General features: G+C 42.6%; 2 protein-coding genes across 33 annotated transcripts in view; one reads left to right on the forward strand and one right to left on the reverse strand.

Annotated features, from left to right (window-relative positions):
- Nucleotides 1-2,641, reverse strand: part of LCA5L (lebercilin LCA5 like) — a 42,013-nt gene extending 39,372 nt beyond the window's left edge. For 6 of the 32 annotated variants that reach the window (XM_054468774.2, XM_063659885.1, XM_063659898.1 and 3 more), the window contains exons 1-2: nt 2,248-2,551; nt 949-1,015 (exon numbers count right to left, since the gene is read on the reverse strand). The gene's annotated coding sequence lies outside the window, so the exon portion shown is untranslated. Of the gene's footprint in view, nt 1-948; nt 1,016-2,247 lie in introns of all 32 variants that reach the window. The other 26 variants (XM_063659900.1, XM_063659892.1, XM_054468767.2 and 23 more) reach the window with 20 other exon arrangements.
- Nucleotides 2,642-8,752: 6,111 nt separating this feature from the next.
- The window catches only part of SH3BGR (SH3 domain binding glutamate rich protein), a 66,185-nt gene continuing 52,734 nt past the window's right edge, over nt 8,753-22,203 (forward strand). The window contains 3 exon segments of the mRNA XM_054468786.1: nt 8,753-8,779; nt 8,781-8,987; nt 19,362-19,547. Coding sequence (XP_054324761.1) covers nt 8,753-8,779; nt 8,781-8,987; nt 19,362-19,547 — 420 coding nt within the window.

Consider the following 22,203-nt stretch of genomic DNA (forward strand, 5'->3'; position numbering starts at 1 on the left):
TTCAAATGCCGCTGAGAGACTGAGCAAGATAAGGCCTGAAAATGTCTCATTCCTGGTTTTTGTTTTAGCAGAGATGAAGAGGGAAGCCAGACTGGCTAAGGACTGAGAGACAAATAATAGAGGCATTGAATATGGCAGTTCTTTAAAGTTTGCCTGTCGAAAGGGATAAGGGATTGGACAATAACTGGAAACTGAAGGGGAACGTGGGGTCAAAGAAGATTCTTTTTTTCTCTTTTGTGATGGGAGACTTGAACATGCTTCAAAACCATGGCAAAGAGCCAGCTGAGATGGAACAGGTGATCATACAGGAGAGGGAATGCATACCTGACAGGGTAGTTTTTGGCGAGTGGAAAGAGATGGGATCCAAAGCACGGAGAGGGAGTGGCCTTGGTTAGGAGGAGGAAGGAAGGTAGGAACAGATATAAGTAAGGCTTGCAGTTTTGGGAGCTGAAGAATGAGGGGATTCCCATGTGACAGCTTCAAGTTTCTCTATGAAGTGACAGCACAAGGGCATGGTGGGAGATCAAATCTGAGTAAAATGGTCATTTATGAAATGCAATCTCCTACAGACCCTCAGCTAACTGTGGCAATCCTACTCTGTTACTTTGGTTAATTGGGGTTTTACCTGATGGCAAAAGAGAAAAGATGGGGCTAGGAGTTTAAGAGAGTGGCAAGGGTAGGGCCGGGCGCAGTGGCTCACGCCTTTAATCCCAGCACTTTGGAAGGCCGAGGCAGGCAGATTACCTGAGGTCAGGAGTTTGAGACCAGCCTGGCCAACATGGTGAAACCCCATCTCTACTAAAAATACAAAAATTAGCTGGGCATCGTGGCGCACACCTGTAATCCCAGCTAAAAAAAACACAAACGAGAGAGATTGGCTAGGGACCGTAGCTCCTTGAGGGCAGGGACCTGTCACATTGATCGCGGTATCAGCACCCAGGTACTTACTATTCAAAATGATCAGCATACAGATGATCATTTGTCTGCATCTCAGTTTGCCTCTTTTGGTGCTTCTCTAAAAAATAAAAAAGGAAGAGCTTAAACTCCTACATGATTCCTGTCTTTGCGCTGGGAAGAAGGCTCTGGGTTCTTTTGTTCTTCAGGATAGTCCCTTGTAAAGCTCTTGCCATAGTTCTGTTCCAGGGGCACTGTCATATTTATACCTAACAAAGCTAAGGGATGTCTTTACATTTTTAGTCTGTTAGCAGGATGCTTATATGGCCTTGTTGACCCGGTTTAAAACTTGCAATTTACAAAATACATACTGAAAATACTGCACTTTTATCTATGGAAGTTGTAATTTATATAAGGAAATTGTAATTTATATAATCATTTAAAAAACTTATTCATACGAAATAACAGAGAACGGGGAAATAGCATTAAGACTGTCATGCTCAAGTGGGGGAGGGGCAGACTCAGGGAAACCAGTTAGGAAGCAAGTAAAATGATCCAGGCACCAGATGATGGGGGCCTGGACGAAGGTGGTGACAGTGGCGGTTGTGAATTGTGAATCTATTCTGGGTGCATTTTGAAGGCAGTGCTGACAGACTGAAGGTGAGGAAGAGAAAAACAGGACTCAAGCAGGGTGCAAGACTCGGGCAACTGGAGGATGGAATTTCCAGCAACTATGATGGGTTAAGACTGTGGGAGGACAGGCTTGGCTTGGGGAATTATTGAGAGCTATCTTGGACGAGCTGTGTTTGAGATGCCGCAGACATCCAAGTAGGGATGTGGCAGGTAGCTAAATGCAGGGGGTCTGGTGTTCAGGGGAGGGGCGAGGGCTGGGAATGCACACTTGGGGCTCACTGACATTCAGATAGGCTCTGAGTACAGGAGACTGGATGAGTTCATCTAGGGATTGAGTGTAGACAGAAAAAAGGCTCAAGCTCACATTCAGCCGTGAAAACTGGTCTCTGAAAAAAGTTGACCGTTGGCTTAAGTGTGGCAACAAAACGTTAACACGCTGAGGGGAGGGTGTGGATAAAGAGCCCCGAGGCTGGGTGAGTGGGGGACAAACAGAGAAGACATTTCAAAAGATTTAGATTCCTACGAGATAGGGAGATGCCAGCGCTAAAGTCAGAAAGAAAAACTAATCCAAAGCAAAACAGCAAGTAAGCAGAGGCAAAATCGGAGGTCAAACAGAAGATTCAGATAGAAAAACCCCGAAGTTCCCTCGGTGGGACGGCGGTGAGATCGGCCCCCGCCCCCCCGCCGGACCCAGGCGCGGCCCCGGGCGCGCTCGGTCACCTCGGCCCAGGCCGTCCCCCTGCCCAGCGGGCCTGAGAGTACGTGTGTCGCCGGGGCGCCCGGTCACTGCCGAGCCGGGGTAGCTGTTCCTTGGCAGACCGCGCCGCGAGGAGGAAACTGCGGGGCGCTAGCGAGGCAGGCAGGGGCGAGGACTGAGTGACCGGCGATACTGGAAGCCCAGAAAGAGCGTAGCAGGCGGGTCCGGAAGGGCCCAGCGCTGGGGCTGTAACAGGGTAACCGGCTGCGGGGAACGAGTGCGGCAGCGGGGCCGTTACCTGCTCCGCGCTGTTCCCGCGACTGTGCCAACCCCGTAGCGCCGGCGCGTCGCCATGGAAACCCGCGCGCGGGGCCTCCTAGGAAGCGCCGGCCTGCGGGGGCTGGGCGCGCGCATGCGCACTCGGGCAGCAGGCGCCGCGGCGGGGAGGGGCGTCTTGGGCCTGGAGGTCAGTGTGGCCTCGCGTTTGTCTTCGGTGTCGGGAAGTGAGTTGCTTGTGTAGACGTCTGTAAACGAGCCTCCTGCCGTCCCTCTTCGGCGCCCGGGACCCTGCCTTCCCGCGTGGCCGCACCGGGAGCGAGGGAGCCTGTCGTGCTTCACGGGCTGTGGCTCTCTCCCGACCTCTTTAAGGCTCTGCCAGCCTTAGGTGACTTGAGTCAGTAGGTGGGTGTGGACGCCTGCCGGTAGGCTGCTAGGCAGCGGGTGTAGACGCCTGGTCAATGCCTGGGAAGCACAGTTCCCCTATTAACCCCTTGTCATAAAGACGATTTTTTTGTTTTGTTTTGGTTTTTTAAAACAAAATCTGATAACAATGTATGTTTGGCATAGAGAATTTAGAAATGTAAATTCTAAGGCAAGTCCAAAGCAAAAGTCAAAATCACCTAGATGATGGAGTTATAGGTGTTTTTTAATGACAGCGTAGGAATTTGGCATAATTTAGGAAGACTTACATTGTTTCCTTTTATTTATTTACCTTTTTTACTGCATCAAAGCCATGTTGAATATCCTTGCAGATGAATCTTTGAGGTCACCCCTGACTGTTTCCTTAGGATAAATTCCTACACATGAGGTTGCAGGGCCAAAGCATATGCTCACTTTGAGGCTTTCTAAAGGTAAGAGGGAAACTGCTTTCCAGTAAGTGTCCCAATACTTGGCCCGCATTGGAAATTCTCTTTTTTCTTAAAATTTTTTTGCCCATTTTATTGTCAAAAATTGGCATCTTTAATTGTATTCACTTCCTTGTTAGTAGGAAGAATAGACTTTTTCCCATATCTTTAGTACCATTTGTCCTTATTGTGTGATTTGCATTTTCCTGTCTTTTGTCCATTTTAAAACTTGACGTTCATCTTTGTAAAAATGGGTTTTGTAAGGACTTTTGATGCTTGAAAACTTGGCTTGTGATATACGTTGCAGATATTTCCTCAGTTTGTCAGTTACCTTTAATTTTGTTTACAGTGTATTTTGGTATTTGTGTAGAGTCAAGCTTATTACATTTTTCTTTATAGTTTCTGCATTTGGTTTTTATATAAAAGGAGAAACGGGTGTTTTTTTTCAAATTGACTTTAATCCTGCTTTGGTAGAAGTGGGTTAGGACAAGCTTTCTCTCCATATCACCATTTCTTCCTCTAGAAATGCATGACCCACCCTGAGTTTTGGTGGGCCATGCATTTCTAGAACTCCTTAGGTAAGGAATTATCCGTATAAGTTGGGTGCCGATTGTTTTTGCTGGTAGGGATGGGCGGGACAACATCTCCAGGTAAGCAAACATTAGACAAATGTCACTCTAGACTTGACATTATGGAAAGATGGGCTGATGCTTGGTGGCTGGTGGTGGTCCCATGACAGTAACAAGAGCAGAGTTTTGCTGTTGAGGGAACATCCAACCCTGGAGCTCAGGACTGGAGGAATTGAAAGGTAGAGTTTCCTTAGAATGGTTTCCTCCTCTTCTCTACCAGCTTTTCCCAGTCTGTAGACATGATAAGTCACTCTGCAAATCTGCCCTTGAATCTTTCTTTGCTTTTGCTTTTTTTTTTGAGACGTATCACTGTCGCTCAGGCTGGAGTGCGGTGGCGCCATCCCAGCTCACCACAACCTCCGCTTCCTGGGTTCAGGTGATTCTCCTGCATCAGCCTCAGCCTCCTGAGTAGCTGGGATTACAGGTGTGAGTCACAACACTTGGCTAATTCTTTTTGTATTTTTAGTAGAGATGGGGTTTTGCGATGTTGGCCAGGCTGGCCTTGAACTCCTGACCTCAAGTGATCTGCCCGCCTCGGCCTCCCAAAATGTTGGGATTTCAGGCATAAGCCACTGTGCCCGCCCTTTGCTTTTGCTTTTGAAGGGGTGTTCTTTTCTGTGTATACAATGGAAGGAGAAGAGCCATGACCTTTCACTATTCTGGTGGCCATCTCCATCATGCCACATAATAAGCATAGCTTTTGTTTCTCTATATTAGGTTCTTAGGTTCCTAGGGATGCTGTAACAGATTACCATGAATTTAGGGGCTTAGAACAATAGAACTTTATCTTCTCACATTTCTGGAGGTCAGAAGTATGAAACCAAGTTGTCTGAAAGTCCATGTTTCCTCTGAAGGCTCTTAGGGAGAATTTTTTGAGTCTTCCAGCTTCTGGGGGCTCCTGCTATTCCTTGGCTTGTGGCAGCACCACTCCAATTTCTGCTTCCATCTTCACACGGTGTTCTTCTCTGTGTCTCCCTGTCTTGTCTTCTTATAAGGACAACCGGTCATTGGACTTAGGGCCCACCCTAAATTCAGGATGATTTAATCACAAGACCCCCCCCAACTGATTACATCTGTAAAGACTCTATTTCCAAATAAGGTTACATGCTGAGGTTTGGATGAACATGAACTTTGGTGAACAATATTCAACCCACTACAGTTATTATGGTAATCATTTCCATAATTCTACATAATAAACACGTGTCTTTATTTGTCATTTTAAGTTATCTGTAAAGTTATGTAAATCAAAACATATCATCTGGTATCATTTATCATGAGATCATCTGGGGGTCTCTATGAAGTTTATAGCCCAGTACCTCATGTCTTTAAATCAAAATTAGTCAAATCAAAAAGTGATGTTATTTGACTTGTTAAAATATACTCCAACAGACGGACAAAATGAACTCCTGTTTCCTAAAATGAGATGCATCAAAAACAGAATGTCCTACTCGGGAGGCTGAGGCAGGAGAATCACTTGAATCTGGGAGGTGGAGGTTGCAGTGAGCTGAGATCAACCCACTGTACTCCAGCCTGGTGACAGAAACAAAAAACAAACAAAAACAAAACAAAACCCCCAGAATGTCACAGCCAGAAGGATGAGGGGTTAGTTATGTATTTTTGCATTATTAACTGCTATTAAGTAAGCAGAAACCAGCTTCAAAAAAGCATAGCCAACACAACTTCAGCTGGAAAATTTCCAACTGACCTCGATAGACTGCCTGATGCCAGCCAATGGAAACATTGCCTCCCTCAGTACATGCCCCCACCCCCAAACGCCTTGCGGACCTACTACAACTCCAGTTGGACAAAGGACTGGTCTTATAAACATTCTTTATTGATAAACAGCTGCAGACCTCCAGCCAATTTTGGCCAGCTTATAGAAATTGCGCATAAAATGTCTTTGTGCCCTATAGTTCACCTGTTGTTATAAAGAGCCAAATTCCATCTCATTTTAATGCTAGAACTCCACCCCAAAGTGAACATGGAATGTATGATACATATATGTTTACCCACTGCACACATGCCTGAATTTCCTTATAAATATTAGTAGATCCTCTGCAACCTTGCTTGGTATGTATGTAAGGCTGACTCTGTAAGACACAGGTACCAGCTCCTTCCTCCCTTCTGCAGCATGTGCATTTTTGGTTTTTTCCTGTAAGCTGCGTTCCCCAATCTGCAGGTTGTATCTCCCCCTAAAAATAAAATCTCCTTTCCTTCCTCCGTGGATCTCCTGGTCTTTGTGAACAGACGTAAACAGCAAGCACTGGAGATGCTGAATGGTTGGCTGCCTGCATCTTCACTAAATTATACACCTTCTTTCTGAAGTGGATTTTGTAAGTCAGGGGTTCATTGAGCTTTATTTTAAGATGCATTTGGAATGTTCGGTATTCCTGTTAATTATGTTGAAGCTTGTTTGTGTCATTAGTGTAATAATACATTAGAAGGAATCTTTCAGCTGGAGTTTTCACATTTTTAATTTGTACATTTTTATGGTCATTTTGAAAAGAATAAACTTAAAAAAATTCATAGTGAAAAGGGAGCACTAGGAATTTGAGGGTAGCATCTCAGGAGCTTCTCATGTGGTGTGGAGAGGAATGGGTGGGGCTCAAGGCTTGGATATGCCATTTCCTATTCCCGTCATCTCTAGTTCTATGTCCTCATGGTGAGTGGGCATAATAATGGAACACAGTTTTAGGGTCCTTATACAGGTTAAGGAAGTGGCTTATGCAAAGCACCTAGAGCAGATCTGGCAGATGGACAACACCTACAAGTTGTTAGCTGTTATTTGAGTAGGAAATTAGTTTCTCCCCATGGTTTGCAGATGGAGGAGGTGTCATTATTGAGGGCAGTTTTCACCTGATATAATCAAGAGATGCGTATTCTCTAGAGCACATGAGAATCCAGCTATAGTTTATGTTACTAACTTACAAAGTCATTAGAAAATACGCCTCCACTTTCTTCAAGAATATTTGGAGAAATATGGCATGCTTATGTGGCAGACTTTAAGGTGTGAAAATATATAATTGTATGAAAAAATAATACATACTGTAGAAATTTTGAAAATGCAGAAAAGAAAAATTAAACTGATCTGTAATGCTTGGTGTGCTTTAAAATAAAATTTATAATTCTACTGACTTAAATTTGGGGAACCATTAATCATCTTTATCAAGGACCTTATTTTTGGAGCAGCTAACTTTGCATGTTGAAGCCAAAAGTTAAATGTTGGTAGTCACCTCAATCATTCATTGTGATGTAGAGGCATTTAAGCGATATTCCGGAAACTGGGATATTCCAGGGACTGGGATGTCTTTTCTCGTTGCAGGCACCTACCTGAGGGGGTGGGAAACATGCCTCTGGGGCTCTGGGACTCAGGTGAAGAGGGAGTACAGAAGCCTCGAGATTCCTCTCTGCTCCAGAACGTCGGTGCCACGCAATCCATGATGAGCAGCAGGGGATTTTAAAAAGGGAGCCGGAGAACAGACAGACAGTGAGAGACTCAGTTATCTAAGAGAGCTAAATATCCCCCAAATGCTTCTTGAAAACCTAGCCCTTTGTCCCTAATGCCCTTGATCTTGATTTTGAAATCTTATCAGAAGAATTTGGGTAGCTGGCATTTGGGCTTCTTTGCTAGATTTTGTATTCCTTTAATTTAATTTGTTTGTTTGTTTGATTTGGTTTTGTTTTAGAGATGAGATCTTGTTCTGTCACCCAGACTGGAGTGCCGTGGGTGCGATCATAGCTCATTGCAGCCTCAAACTCCTGGCTAAAGGGCTCAAGGGATCCTTCCACCTCAGCCTTCCAGGTCGCTGGAAATACAGATACAGGCACCTGCCAACATGCCTGGCTGTTTTTTTTTTTTTGTTATTGTTGTTGGTAAAGTCGTACCTCACTATGTTACCCAGACTGGTCTTGAACTTCTGGGCTCACGCAGTCCTCCTGCCTTGACCTCCCAAGGTGTTGGGATTACAGGTGTGGGACACTGCCCCGGCCCTTCTCTAACTTTTAACACATTTCAAAGTACCTATATAAACATTAAAATGTATAAACACAAATATATATAAATAAACACAAAATACCTATATAAACAAAGAGCCTATTATAAACAGATTATTTCGGTTTTTTTTTTCCAAGGACTTTAAAATAGTTAATAAACTTCAAGTCAGAGACAAGTAAATAAAATAGACAATTAGCTTGTTGCAGTCATGAGTATTGACAAGCCAGGGGCTATTTCCCTGCCTCCCTGGATGTCAGTGAAACTTTAGATGGCCCATGGCTGGTCAGTTTCTGTTCTTTAGGAGAAACAGGTGGGAAAGAGCACACTGGAAACAGCCACTCTTAAAGGAATTTCTGTTGTATGACAGTTTACTGAAAAAAATTTTTTTAACCTGCCAGGAAAAAAAAACAAAGTTGCTCTTTACTTAAAGGCCTCTGTGGCTATTCTGACCCTTCCAGTTTATTTGTTTGCCAAAAGCCCTGTAAACCCAGCCTCCTCCTAGACTGAGGTGGTGTTTTCTGGGCTTTTCCAACTCCCAAGAGCTCCTCCCTCACTTCTTTCGCCTCCTGCTGCTCTGTTACCGGGGCCCCACCTCCCTTTGCCCCAAGGCATCTCTGCACAGGTCTCCGATTGGTGCACAGCACAGCCTGGCCTTTTAGGGACTGTTGTCGGGCGTTTAAAGTGATAGGGAAAGGGTCCAGTGGCTGCTTTTATCAACCAATCAAATATTTTCCTGACAGATCCCAAAATATTCCTGGGCCAATGGAGGGGGTAGCCCAAGATGCCTCTGCTGCTCCTTGGAGAGACAAGAGCCTCTTAAGTTGGAGCGGGAGTGCTGGAGCCCAGTGGAGCCCTGGGCTGCCGCCAGCCCCGACCTGGCACTTGCTTGCCTGTGTCACTGTCAGGATTTGTCTAGCGGCGCATTCCCTAACAGGGGTGTGTTGGGGGGAGTCCTCTTTCCAACTATCAAAATGGTTATCAAAGTGTTTGTTGCTACATCTTCTGGGTCCATAGCGGTAGGTGTCTGGTGGACTCTTTCTTCCTATACTCTTTTCTGAATAACTTAGAGTTGGAAATATGGCCAACGTTGGCCTTCAGTTTCTTTTTTGCGTGTAGTCAGCTGTGGCTCTGCAATAAGTATGTGCGCCCTTTGCTTTCTGCATTTGATTTCATAGTGTTGAAAAAGCATGGAAAGGGTGTAATCTGGATGGTTGGGTGTGAAAAGGGATTCAAGTAAGGAGGCGTGCTTGACGCTAGAATTTTTAACATATGATTCGTGTTGTGTTGCCTTGTGAATATCATAGAAGTAGGGACTTTTTTGTGTGTGTTTCTGCCATTCATTCTGCAAGGCTTAAACTAATTTAAAATTGTAAATAAATGATACTTTGTGTAACACTGTTTGGAGGGGATGATGAACCAGATTGCTAAAATGACTCCGGGGTATAATCAGTTGTATATGCCATGTAATGATGTAACCATACTGAAAGTGTAAAGTTAGCATGTGTAATACATTGTTTGAGGAAAGTGATGTCACAGTGACCAGAGCAGACGTCTCTCAGGCCACAGTTATAAACACTCCAGGCATTCGGACGGCCCCAAAATAAGAGCTGAAAGCCGACCTTCATAACAGTGCTTTGTCTAATTTTCTTGAGACCATCCACCTCTTCAATTCTGGCCTTCATTCTGTGCAGGCTGGACCTGCCATAAGAAATAGGGGTGATGAAGTGACGCATTTCTCTTTGGAAATGGGTCAGACTTTGATTTTAGGCTTGAACCTATATAGTGTGTCTGTCTGTCTTGGACTGATATTTCGACCAGCATTTTAGCAGCAGTTAGGAAGGCTGTGGAGAGAAAAAACAGTTTTACTAAACCCAAGAGTTAGAGACCAGCAAGGCGGCTGTTTCCTTTTATATCTAGTTTCTGGAGGATCTCAGGTTTCGCCTGGGATTTCAGCAGCCACTCTGCCAGAGACGGTACCCAGAGTAAGCCATTGGCTGGGGTGACAGCCCCAAAGGCAGCCGCTGAGTGCCACCACTCCCAGCCCCGAAAATTCATGAGGTTTCCAGAGAGGGTGAGAAGAAAGCAGGAGAAAATAGCTTGGCTGTCCCTTCTGCTAAGCACAACTGAGCAGCGATTGTTTTAGTGATCTCTAGAACAAATTAGCCGAAAAAGATGAGAACACACTCCAAATGTGAAACTCTGCAAAATCTTTTGTGGCTATTGATGACTGCTGAAACTTTCAGTTGATCTAGAAGGAGTAAATTTTTTGACTATTGGATAAAAAATATTTTTTGGGGGGGAAAATGGTTTTGGTGGGCTCTAAATATGTTGTTGATGCTCATTGCTGAAAACTTTACCTCTTACCTGCCAGTCCTCTATATAGTCTGTAGACCTGGTCTACATATTCTTCAGAAGACAATCAATAAGTTAATGGATTTTAAGGTTTATTTGTTGTCCTGTGTTCTTGAAGTTTGGGCCCATAATTTAGTTAGCTTCGGATGACCTGGAGAGGCAACGTTCATCCCAGAGTCTTGGAAAAGCCAAGTTAGTTTTGGTTCCCTAAGCAAATGTTTCAGTGCCACTTGTAACTGTATGACCTTGGGAAAGTTATTTCACCTTGTTAAGCCTCAATTTCCTTGTCTGTAAAATGAGGATAAGAATAGTGCCTACCTCATAGTGTTGTCATGAGGACTGATGAAATGATGTGCGTGGGTGCCCTGCATGGTGTCAAGTGTTTATCAGCACTCAAGAAATGTTCTAATGATTAGTGAATGTTATTCATACTTACTAGCTACTATTAGTTAGTATTAGTTGCTACTATAATTGTTATTTATTAGTTACTGTTAATGAATATTAATTAGGATTTCAGTTATAATTATTAGTTACTATAATTATTAGCTAATATTATTTAGTAGATCGGGGTCTATGATCAGTATGTGTGAGAAGAACTTTCCAGAACCACATCATGGGAGAATTTCTGCCTTAGCCATAAGAATGAGAATTGATTATCCCCACGGCGTCAGTGCTAATGATTTTTCATGGGTAGAGAAATTTCACTCAAAAGCTTCTTGGCAGGAAAACCCCAGAGTGGCTTCTTGTGCCCATGCTACTGTGTGGCAGTCAGTCTGCCAAGCCTTTCCTACTTATTTCTTCAGCCTGTACATTTAAAAAATAGATTCTTGCCTGACACCCCATCAGTAAGGGCATTCTGACTTCGGTTGAATGAAATAGATGAGAAAGGAAAAGCAAATTGTAATCTCCTTATGAGGAATTAAATACATGCAGCTGTGGCTGCATCTCAATTTTAATAGTTGACTTCAAAGAGCTGTGGCACATTTTACCACGTTCTGGACGGATTTGGGTTAAGAGACCCTGGGGAGCAGGAGAGGGCACGTGACTTCTTCTAGGACCCTCCTCTCTTTCAGAAGGCCACAGTGGGGCAGGGGGGACAAAGGGAGAGAGGACAGTCCCTGCTGTCTCCAAGATGCACAGCCCCGGGAACCGATCTTTAAGGACAGACCCTCATAGTGGCTCTTGGGCTTCTCAGTCCTTTCTCCATCTTGATTGACAAAGTAAATATCATGGGAAAAATATGACTCTTGAATTAGATCGTTGAGTGTCATTCTTGAAAAATTCATTCATTTATTGGAGCCTCAGCATTGTTATAAAATAGCCATCCAAATACCTACCTAGATAGCCCGTGTGACAGTGCACTGGGATGGTGGTGTGCTGTGACAGTGCAGGTTTTCAGCCTAAGGTACAAAATGCTTTTCCATGCATCATCTTCTTCAGTTCCCACCAAAACCCCGTGAGGAAGACATTGTTACATCCAGTTTGCAGATGAAGAAATTGGAGATCAGAGCCCTTGCTCAGAAAGCAGCCTTTCAAGCTAGGATGGAAACACAGGTCGTCTCTGGCTCGAATCCAGTGTGCTTTATACTACAGTACGGTGATCTCAGTTGGAAAGTCTCCTAACTGTACAAGACACTAAACGAGAGGTGCCAAGTGAGTGTCAATAAGAGGCGCTGCTGTCAGATCACTCCGACACGGTCTAGTAGCTAACAGTGTCTGGGTGACTTTAGGACAGAGAACAATCCTTTCTTATAAGTAAATGTAACAGGATAGGAAAACGGAGCTCTCTGAGTCTTCACTGAGGTCCCCGAGGCTCCAAACAATGACACCCCAAATACCCCCAGATCCTGTAGAGCCAGTACTCAGGACAGACAGTGCAGCCTGGGGGGCCAGCATGGGCCATGGCACCCTGGAGGGTGGAGAAGGGGCAAAGGGGGAGAGGTGAAGAGTAGGAGTGTGTCCGTGATGGGAACTGATGGGGTGCTATGCACACCCCTCCCTCTGGGCCATAAAGAGAAGGACTCTTCCAAGAGCTGATGCTGTGTCCCTGGGAGTCAGCTCAGCAGGCGCTGTGAGGAGCTGCACTTTGCAGGCCCACAGGAGCTCCTTGATCAGGGACCCTGCAAGGGGGAGGATTTTGGAGGACAGGGGCCCCATGCTACAGCCAGGGCATAGGGGTGCAGGAAGACGACAGTGCCGGCCAGGTTAGCTCATGTGCTCACTCCCCTCTTCCCTCCTCTGGCCTGGATCCTAAGACCCTTTTCTGCAGGCTCCCAGCCCAGGCAGAACTCAAGTGCCCTGAATAGCCTGATGAGCAATGCACTGGGCTCTGTTTAAATGACTGGTGTTTGGGGGATTACAGGGAGCAAACAGATTTCATTTGTCTTCTTCTTTTTCTCCTTTTTTGGGGATGAGGGCTGAGAAATGGCACTTAACGCAATGCCATGTGTCCAACAGTCTGGCAATGGACCTGGATGCAATTGCCTGTCTTGTGAGGCTTAATCGTAAGCATGGTCTTCCCCTCCCATTGTCTCCATCTCTTTTTACCTTTCTAATAGAAGAAACATAAGTCAAGACTTTTGGAAATGTTTTTCACCTATTCCAAAATTGTGGAATAAAATATAACTTTTTTCCCATCCCACATCAAGCCCTGAGGCATGGTTGATAGAGTGGAAATAATGTTGGTGAGGTGGCTTGGACCTGGGCCAGCTGCCTCCCAGGCTGATTTGTGCTCCCAAGAGGGTATCTTAGAAGGCTTTGGAGAAAGAGCAGACAGGGGTTTGGACCGAATAAGGAGTTGCCTTCTGAGTAGTTAATTAAAAGTAAAATTGCCTAAAATGAAGGCATCTCTACTCTTTGAAATAGCAAAGTCATCTCTGAAAAGATGTAAGGGAATAAGTGCTTTATAAAATGGCATGAATAGTTATGGACAGGTTGGAAAAGATGTGTAGAGAATGTGATTAATTAAAATGATGATTTAGTCCAACAACCTGTCATCAGGTCTGATGGGATTTTGTAATGTTGAAAATTCAGCCATGAAGCTGTGGAATTTGGAGCAGTTTCCATGCGGGGGGGCAGATCTATGTGCCAGGCATCCACAGCACAGCTGTGGGAGGAGGGCACCTTGGTGGGGAGCATGCACCTCCTCCTTTGGTTCTCATAGGCCTGATCCTGGGGAATTACCAGAGTCCATATGCCAGAAGTTTAAGAGAAATTCCATCATTCTGCACCTTTCTGTCTATATTTATTTGTCCATGCTTGCCCCAAACTGCAATACCTTTGTTGGCCTGAGTCTTACAGATTCAGTAAGTGTTGTGTTGTGGCAAACAGAGCCTTTAATTTATTGATCTAATGTTTTTAGTTCCATTGTCTTTTTTATATTGATGGTATAAGTGTTAATTAAATTAAATGTGTGATTACCATTTATATAAGTTTATATGTGATTTCTATACTTATTTATATAAAATTTTATAATATATATTGACTTTATGTCAATTTTGTTTTAAAAATTAACGTAGTAAATATAAAATTTTAAAAAATTAAGAATTACTTGATATTAATTTATATTATATACTTTATATACCATATATAATCAAATCACCATCAAGACCAAATTATATATGAATCATATAAATTATGTATATTGTATAAGTTATATTACATTATATTATATAAATCATATAAAAATCATATATATAGTTAAATATAAAAATCTTATATATGATTATTAGATATTAAATAGTTATATATAAAAGTCTTATATATAAGATTATTATAATATAGTTACATATATAAATCTTGTTATATATAAGATTATTATAATATAGTTACATATATAAATCTTATTATATATAAGACTATTATATATTATATAGTTACATATGTAAATCTTATTATATATAAGATTATTGTATATTATATAGTTATATATAAATCTTATATATAAGACTATTACATATTATATAGTTATATATAAATCTTATTATATATAAGATTATTATATATTATATAGTTATATATAAATATTATATATAAGATTATTATGTATTATATAGTTATATATATAAATCTTATATATAAGATTATTATATATTACATAGTTATATATATAAATCTTATATATATGATTATTATATATTATATAGTTATATATAAATCTTACTATATATGAGATTATTATATATTATATAGTTATATAATTTGGTCTTGGAGGTGATTTGGTTCTAGGGCTTAAGTATCCAGATTTGTCTTACCTTTCCTTATATTATGAAACACCCAGCCGGGCACTGTGGGTCTTGCTTGTAATCCCAGCACTTTAGGAGGCCTAGGCAGGTGGATCACTTGAGCCCACGATTTTGAGACCAGCCTGGGCAACATGGTGAAACTCCATCTCTACCAAAAATTAGCCAGACATGGTGGTGTGCGTCCGTAGTCCCAGCTATTCGGGAGGCTGAGGTGGGAGAATCACTTGACCCTGGGGAGATTGGCTGCAGTGAGCCAAGATCGTGCCACTGCGCTCCAGCCTGGGCAACAGAGGGAGACCCTGTGTCAAAACAAAAAACAAAAAACAAAAAAAAAACAAGAAACAAAAACTCCAAACAAACACCCTAACACCCTATACATGAGTCATTAAATTTGGCAAAAGTCAATAAAATAGATATTTTGGTTTACATGTCTCTAAGAAAGGAGTTGAGTTTAGTTAAAAGAGGGTTTGCATCCAGATATTAGATTTGGGACAGGCATGTACCTTTTACAGCATTTGTTTGAAACCCTCAAAGTGTAGTCCTTCTTGTAAACAAGGCACATGAAAATGACAAGGGGCTCTTGTGCTCTGTAAAACATTTTTGTGAGTTGTTTCTATATGAGATGATATTCTATTCAGAAGACTTTAAAAAAATTGAGATATTAAATATTGTCATGTCAAAGAAAATATTTAAAGTTTATTTATTTATTTATTATTTATTTATTTTTTTAAATTTGAGATGGAGTCTTGCTCTGTCGCCCAGGCTGGAGTACAGTGGTGCAATACTGGCTCACTGCAACCTCTGCCTCCTGGATTCAAGTGATTCTCCTGCCTCAGCCTCTTGAGTAGCTGGGATTACAGATGTGTGCCACCACACCCAGCTAATTTTTGTATTTTTAGTAGAGACAAGGTTTTGCCATGTTGGTCAGGCTGGTTTCAAACTCCTGACCTCAGGTGATCCACCTACCTCGGCCTCCCCAAGATGCTGGGATTACAGGCATGATCCACTGTGCCTGGCCTAAATCTCACTTTTTTTTTTTTTTTTTTTTTTTTTGTGACAGAGTCTTACTCTGTCACCCAGGCTGGAGTGCAGTGGCGTGATCTGGGCTCACTGCAACCTCCGCCTCTGGGGTTCAAGTGATCCCCCCGCTTCAGCCTCCCAAGTAGCTGGGATTACAGACATGCGCCACCACGCCTGGCTCATTTTTGTATTTTTAGTAGAGACGAGGTTTCACCATGTTGGCCAGGCTGGTCTCGAACTCCTGGTCTCAGATGATCTGCCTGCCTTAGCTTCCTAAAGTTCTAGGATTACAGGCCTGAGCCACCGTATCCGGCCAAGTTTTAATCTTACTCTTAATAAATGGCCATACTTTTGCCTCATTATCCTGAGTGTATTCTATATCTATATTGTACCAATTAGTTCTGTACTTTTTTTTTCACCCAAACAAGCAGTTTAAGAATCTATTCACATGAAGGACTTGGCACAATGTCTTGTGCAAAGTAGAGAGTCAATAAATAACTGTTGATTGATTATTTGTTTTATTACCTTTTCTTTCTCCTCCTTCCCTCCCTCCCTCTCTCTCTGCCTTCCTTCCTTCCTTCCTCCTTTTTTCTTTTTCTTTTTTTTTTTTTTTGAGACGGAGTCTCACTCTGTCGCCAAGCTGGAGTTCAGTGGCACGATATCTGCTCACTGCAACCTCCGCCTCCCGGATTCAAGCAATTCTCCTGCCTCAGCCTCCCAAGTAGCTTGGACTACAGGTGTGCGCCACCATGCCCAGCTAATTTTTGTATTTTTAGTAGAGACAGGGTCTCACCATGTTGGCCAGGATAGTCTCGATCTCTTCACTTTGTGATCCGTCCACTTCGGCCTCCCAAAGTGCTGAGATTACAGGCATGAACCGCCACGCCTGGGCCTTTTTTTTTTCTTTCTTTCTTTTTCTTTCTGACAGGGTCTTGTTCTATTGCCAAGGCTGGAGTGCAGTGATGTGATCATAGCTCATTGCAGCCTCCACCTCCGAGGCTCAAATGATCTTCCCACCTCTTGAGTAGCTGGGACTACAGGCATGCACCACCACTCCTGTCTAATTTTTAAATTTTTTGTAGAGATGTGGTCTCTACAAAAACTTTTTGTAGAGGCCCTATCTCGACAAAAATTTGTTTGCCCAGGCTAGTCTTGACCTCCTGGGCTCAAGTGATTCTTCCACTTTCAGCCTCCCAAAGTGCTGGGATTACAGGTGTGAGCCACTGCACCTGGCCTGATTACACTTTCTGTAAGTTTCTCTCTGTGGTTATTAAAATGGGGTCCACAGAGTCTGCTGTAACTTATTTGCCAGTGTTTATAAAAGATGGCATCCTACATTTTCAGGAGTGAATTCTTTGAAGAGAGAAAATTGTAATTGCTTTTGTAATTGTTTATGGGGAAGGAGTTCTAAGTTTGAGGGATGGCCACGCTGGTAAGAAATGGCTACTGGCAGATACAGTCATTACATGTTACACAGGTAGAGAAAGGACATTCAACCATGTTCCCTTAGGTGTGGCTGCACTGAACTCAGAGAGGAGCCGGGTGCGAGTAGGAAAGGAGGAACCTGTGGGAGAAAAGGGTTGTTTTGCTGTGTGGCTTTTTTATGTGCTAGGAGAAACATCCTCCAGCTTTTTCCAGTCCCTGCTTGTACCCTTCCCCTCCAATAATCTCTATGTGAGCTTTTTAATCTCCTGTAATATTTCTAAAGCTACTTTTAGTTCAATGTGACTAATACTGTTACTTTCATAACTGAATGAAACGCATTTTAGTGTGGGTATACTTGATATTTGAATTTCATAGTAAAGTATCTTTTTTATTTTATTTTATTATTTTATTTTATTTTTTAAAAATTAAACTAAAAAATTTTTTTTGAGACAGAGTCTCACTTTGTCGCCCAGGCTAGAGTGCAGGGCTTACTGCAACCTCCTCCTCCCAGGTTCCAGCGATTCTACTGCCTCAGCCTCCCGAGTAGCGGCGATTACAGGCGCATGCCACCACGCCCGGGTAATTTTTGTGTGTTTAGTAGAGATGGGGTTTCACCATGTTGGTCAGGCTGGTCTTGAACTCCTGACCTCGTGATCCACCCACCTCGGCCTCCCAAAGTGTTGGGATTACAGGCATGAGCCACCGCACCCGGCCTTCTATTCTTCTTTAAACAAAATTTTTATTTTATTTTTAAGAGACAGGGTCCTGCTTTGTCACCCAAGCTGGAGTGCAGTGGCATGATCAGCACACTGTAACCTCGAACTCCTGGGCTCAAGCAATCCTTCTGTCTCAACCTCCCAAAGTGCAGGGATTATAGGCGTGAGCCACATTGTCTGGCCTCTTTTTTCTCTTCTTTCCCTTTTCCCAATCCCTTGTCTTCCCAATTCTGATTTACTTTTTGGCCGTTAAAGCTTTGCAAAAAATTAAAAGTATTTTGAAGACTGCAAAAAAGATACGAGAGCATCTCTTTTCCAATTAGGTCATGTTAAAAGACAACATTACAACTCAATTGTAGATTTTTTTTTTTTTTTTTTGCGACAGAGTTTTGCTCTTGTTGCCCAGGCTGGAGTGCAGTGGCGCAATATCAGCTCACCACAACCTCCGCCTCTTGGGTTCAAGCGATTCTCCTGCTTCAGTCTCCCGAGTAGCTGGGATTACAAGGCATGCGCCACCATGCCAGGCTAATTTTGTATTTTTAGTAGAGATGAGGTTTCTCCATGTTGGTCAGGCTGGTCTTGAACTCCTGACCTCAGGTGATCTGTCCACCTCGGCCTCCTAAAGTGCTGGGATTATAGGTGTGAGCCACTGTGCCTGGCTGTTTGTAGATCTTAATTGGCTTTTGTGATTCCAGAATCTGGCAGCAGTCCAGACCAAAAAATGGTTCACAAAGCTCTGCCCCACCACACGTGCAGGTTATATTTATCGCCAGAGAAAAGGAAATGACATTCAGAAAAAGGATGTGAAGTACACACAGCTAGGTTGGGTTATAACTCAGTATTTGCCTTATTTGAAAGTGGTTTGAACAGTTGGCCGCCTGTGATTGGCTGAAGCTTGTCTGCTCAGGTCTGGTTACAAAGGCAAATTTCTAGTTAGGTTTTCAGTTTGTTTATGTGCTAAGCTAGGTTCAGTTCATCACCTAGGACTCCTATGGAGTCTTCTAAAGCCCAAATTTAGTTTTAACAGTTGATTATACAATAATTAATTAATTATTTTCTTTATTTATATTTTTTTGAGATGGAATCTTGCTCTGTCACCCAGGCTGGATTGCAGTGGCATGATCTCGGCTCACTGCAACCTCCACCTCCAAGGCTGGATTGCAGTGGCATGATCTCGGCTCACTGCAACCTCCACCTCCCGGGCTCAAGTGATTCTCCTGCCTCAGCCTCTCAAGTAGCTGGGATTACAGGCGTGTGCTACCATGCTTGGCTAATTTTTATATTTTTAGTAGAGACAAGATTTCACCACGTTGGTCAAGCTGGTGTCGAACCTCTTACCTCAAGCGATCCACCTGCCTTGGCCTCCCAGAGTGCTGGGATTACAGGTGTGAGCCATCGCACCCAGCCTGATTATATAATAATTTAAGCATTGATGATGCTAAAATTTCAGAATTTAAATAGTCATTTGGTTGACGCTTTATAACAAAGAGGTGTGATTCTATTTTTTTCTTTGTTTGAATACTTAACAAAATTATTTGTGTTGTATAGTATAACTAGAGGAAGGATTTAATTTTTGTAAATGTAAGCAAAATATTTTTCATAAACAGCCTAATATTTCTCTACTCTTGACCAGATTAGGAAGAAACAGCAAGAAGTAGTGGGTTTTTTGGAAGCGAATAAAATCGACTTTAAGGAATTAGATATTGCTGGAGATGAAGACAATAGGAGGTGGATGAGAGAGAATGTTCCTGGAGAGAAAAAACCTCAAAATGGGATTCCTTTGCCTCCCCAGATCTTCAATGAGGAGCAGTACTGTGGGGTGAGTATGTGCTTCTATTAAAAATCCTGCTGTGTGTGTGTTTATTAGAAATTTTCTAAAGCAGATTAATTTTGAGTCAGCATTTGAAATTATTCACAACTGTCAGGTCATGATCTATTTCTGCCATCCAATAGCTGGATGGTAGATCCATTATGAATAATCAATATTTGAGATTTAGAAAAGGACAGAAACAATATCATGATGATTCAGAAGTTTTGGGGATTATTTCAGGTTCTTTCTTTTATTTTGAAGAATTGAGGTCACATGTTCAAAAAATATATACACTTAGCTAGGAATTCTGTTCAGCCTTTCAGTGTGCACACACATGTATCTTTACAGGAACATGGTAAGTTTTCTCTGTTGCCCAGGCTGGAGTGTAGTGGTGCAATCATGGCTCACTGCAGCCTGTTTCTCTTGGGCTCAAGCGATCCTCTCACTTCAGCCTCTTGAGTAGCTGGGACTGCAGGAGTGCAGTACTCCACCCAGCTAATTTTTAAATTTTTTGTAGAGACAGGGTCTCCCTATGTTGCCCAGGCTGCTCTGGAACTCCTGGCCTCAAGTGATCCTTCTGCCTTGGCCTCCCAAAGTGCTGGGACTACAGGTGTGAGCCACTGTGCCCGGCAAGTTTTCACTTTTATAAAATTGATTTGTAGAAATAAAGTCTTACTATAGATACAAGATAAATTTGTGTAACTTTAATTAGTTTGAAAACTGTTCTGGGCATTTTGGTTATAACAACAATTTTGTTTTATACATTTGATAGTTCATTTCACCGTAAGATCACTTTTTTCCCAGAGTTTATAGGTCGTACTTAATAAATCAAGTTGTTGGAAAGAAATATTTTTAAAAAAGGACTTCAGAATATGAGAACTGAAAATTAACTTAGAGGTCATCTAAGCCATCTAGGTTATTTTGCAGATGAGGAAATGAGAGCTGTGTGAAGTAGAGGGAATGTCTCAGCGCCATGCGCCTGGGACTGCTGGAGCCAGGTGTAGGAATCTTATCTGACCTCTTCTCTTGCTGCACAGAACTGCTGGTTCTTTAGGTTACTTTTTTTTTTTTAAATTGTTTACTGTCACTGTCTGTTTTATAAATTTATGAATGAATGTCCACACTCATTCATTTACCTATTGTCTGTGGCTGATTTAGCACTGTGGCAGATTTGAGTAGATGCAGCAGAAGCCATATGACCCACAAAGCCAAGAAGATTTACTATCTGCTTGTACAGAAAAGTTTGCGGACCTCTGATTTGAAGGATGAATTTTGTAGTTGCTGGGGGCTTGTATTAGCTTCCTAGGGTTGCTGTATCAAACTACCACACACATGGGGCTTAAAACAACAGAAATTTATTCTCTCACAGATCTGGAGACTGGAAGTTCGAAATCAAGATGTGGGTGCAGGGTTGGTTCCTTCTGAAGGCTCTGAGGGAGAATTCGTTCCATGCTTCTTTCCTAGCTTCTAAAGCTTTTTTGCCAACAGTTCTTAGCACTCCTTGGCTTATGGAAGTGTCTCTGATCTCTGCCCTTATTGTCACATGGAGTGTGTCTCTCTGTGTTCATATGGCCTTCTCATAAGGACAGCAGTCATGGGAATAGGGCCCGCCCTCATCCAGTGTGGCCTCATCTTAACTAATTACAACTACAAAGATCCTATTTCCAAATAAGGTAACCCTCTTTTTTTTTTTGAGATGGAGTTTCTCTCTTGTCTCCCAGGCTGGAGTGCAGCAGTGCAATATCAGCTCACTGCAACCTCCACCTCCTAGGTTCAAGTGATTCTCCTGCCTCAGCCTCTTGAGTAGCTAAGATGACAGGCGTGTGCCACTATGCCTGGCTAATTTTTATAGTTTTAGTAGAGACAAGGTTTCACCACATTGGCTGGGCTGGTCTCGAACTCCTGACCTCAGGTGATCCACCTGCCTTGGCCTCCCAAAGTGCTGGGATTACAGGTGTAAGCCACTGCGCCCGGCCCAAATAAAGTCACTTTCTGGGGTTCCAGGCTGACATGGATTTATGGGGGACACTGTTCAATTCAGTAGAGGGCTATACGAACTTATGTGGCTGTGTTAGCATTCTTCAGAGGCTTAACCAAAAGTCCTGTGGGTGTGGAAGTATTTTCAAACAATCTTAATGTGGTAGCATATATTAAGGTGAACATGTGGTCCAGTTCAAATTCCTCCCCACCCCTCACTCCTGTCCTACCCACATCTTCCCCACCTTCCTTTACCTGACCCACATTTCTCAAAATTGTGGCTCTTGTTGGATAAGGAAAGGGATAATATTTTTTTAGGGGGGATGGTGGTGATGAGGAATTTTATTTCTTATAAAATCATTTCTATTATATAATTGAAAAATTAATATATATGCCCACTGAAAAATTAAGGTGATTCAAAATGGTCTCTAGTGAAAATTATTCCCCTCCATTTCTATTTATTATTTATTTATTTAAGAGAGAGAGTCTTGCTGTGTTGCCCAGGCTGGAGTGCAGTGGTGCAATCATGCTTGGGTAATTTTTAATTTTTAAAATTTTTTGTAGAGACAAAGGGGTCTCACTATGTTGCCCAGGCCGGTCTTGAACTCCTGGCCTCAGGCAAACTCCTTTCCTCCCAAAGTATTGGGATTACAGACATGAGCCACTGTGCCTGGTACGCCCTCCAATT

This window comes from Pongo pygmaeus, chromosome 22 (genome assembly GCF_028885625.2).
Source record: "Pongo pygmaeus isolate AG05252 chromosome 22, NHGRI_mPonPyg2-v2.0_pri, whole genome shotgun sequence".
Taxonomy (NCBI): Eukaryota; Metazoa; Chordata; class Mammalia; order Primates; family Hominidae; genus Pongo; species Pongo pygmaeus.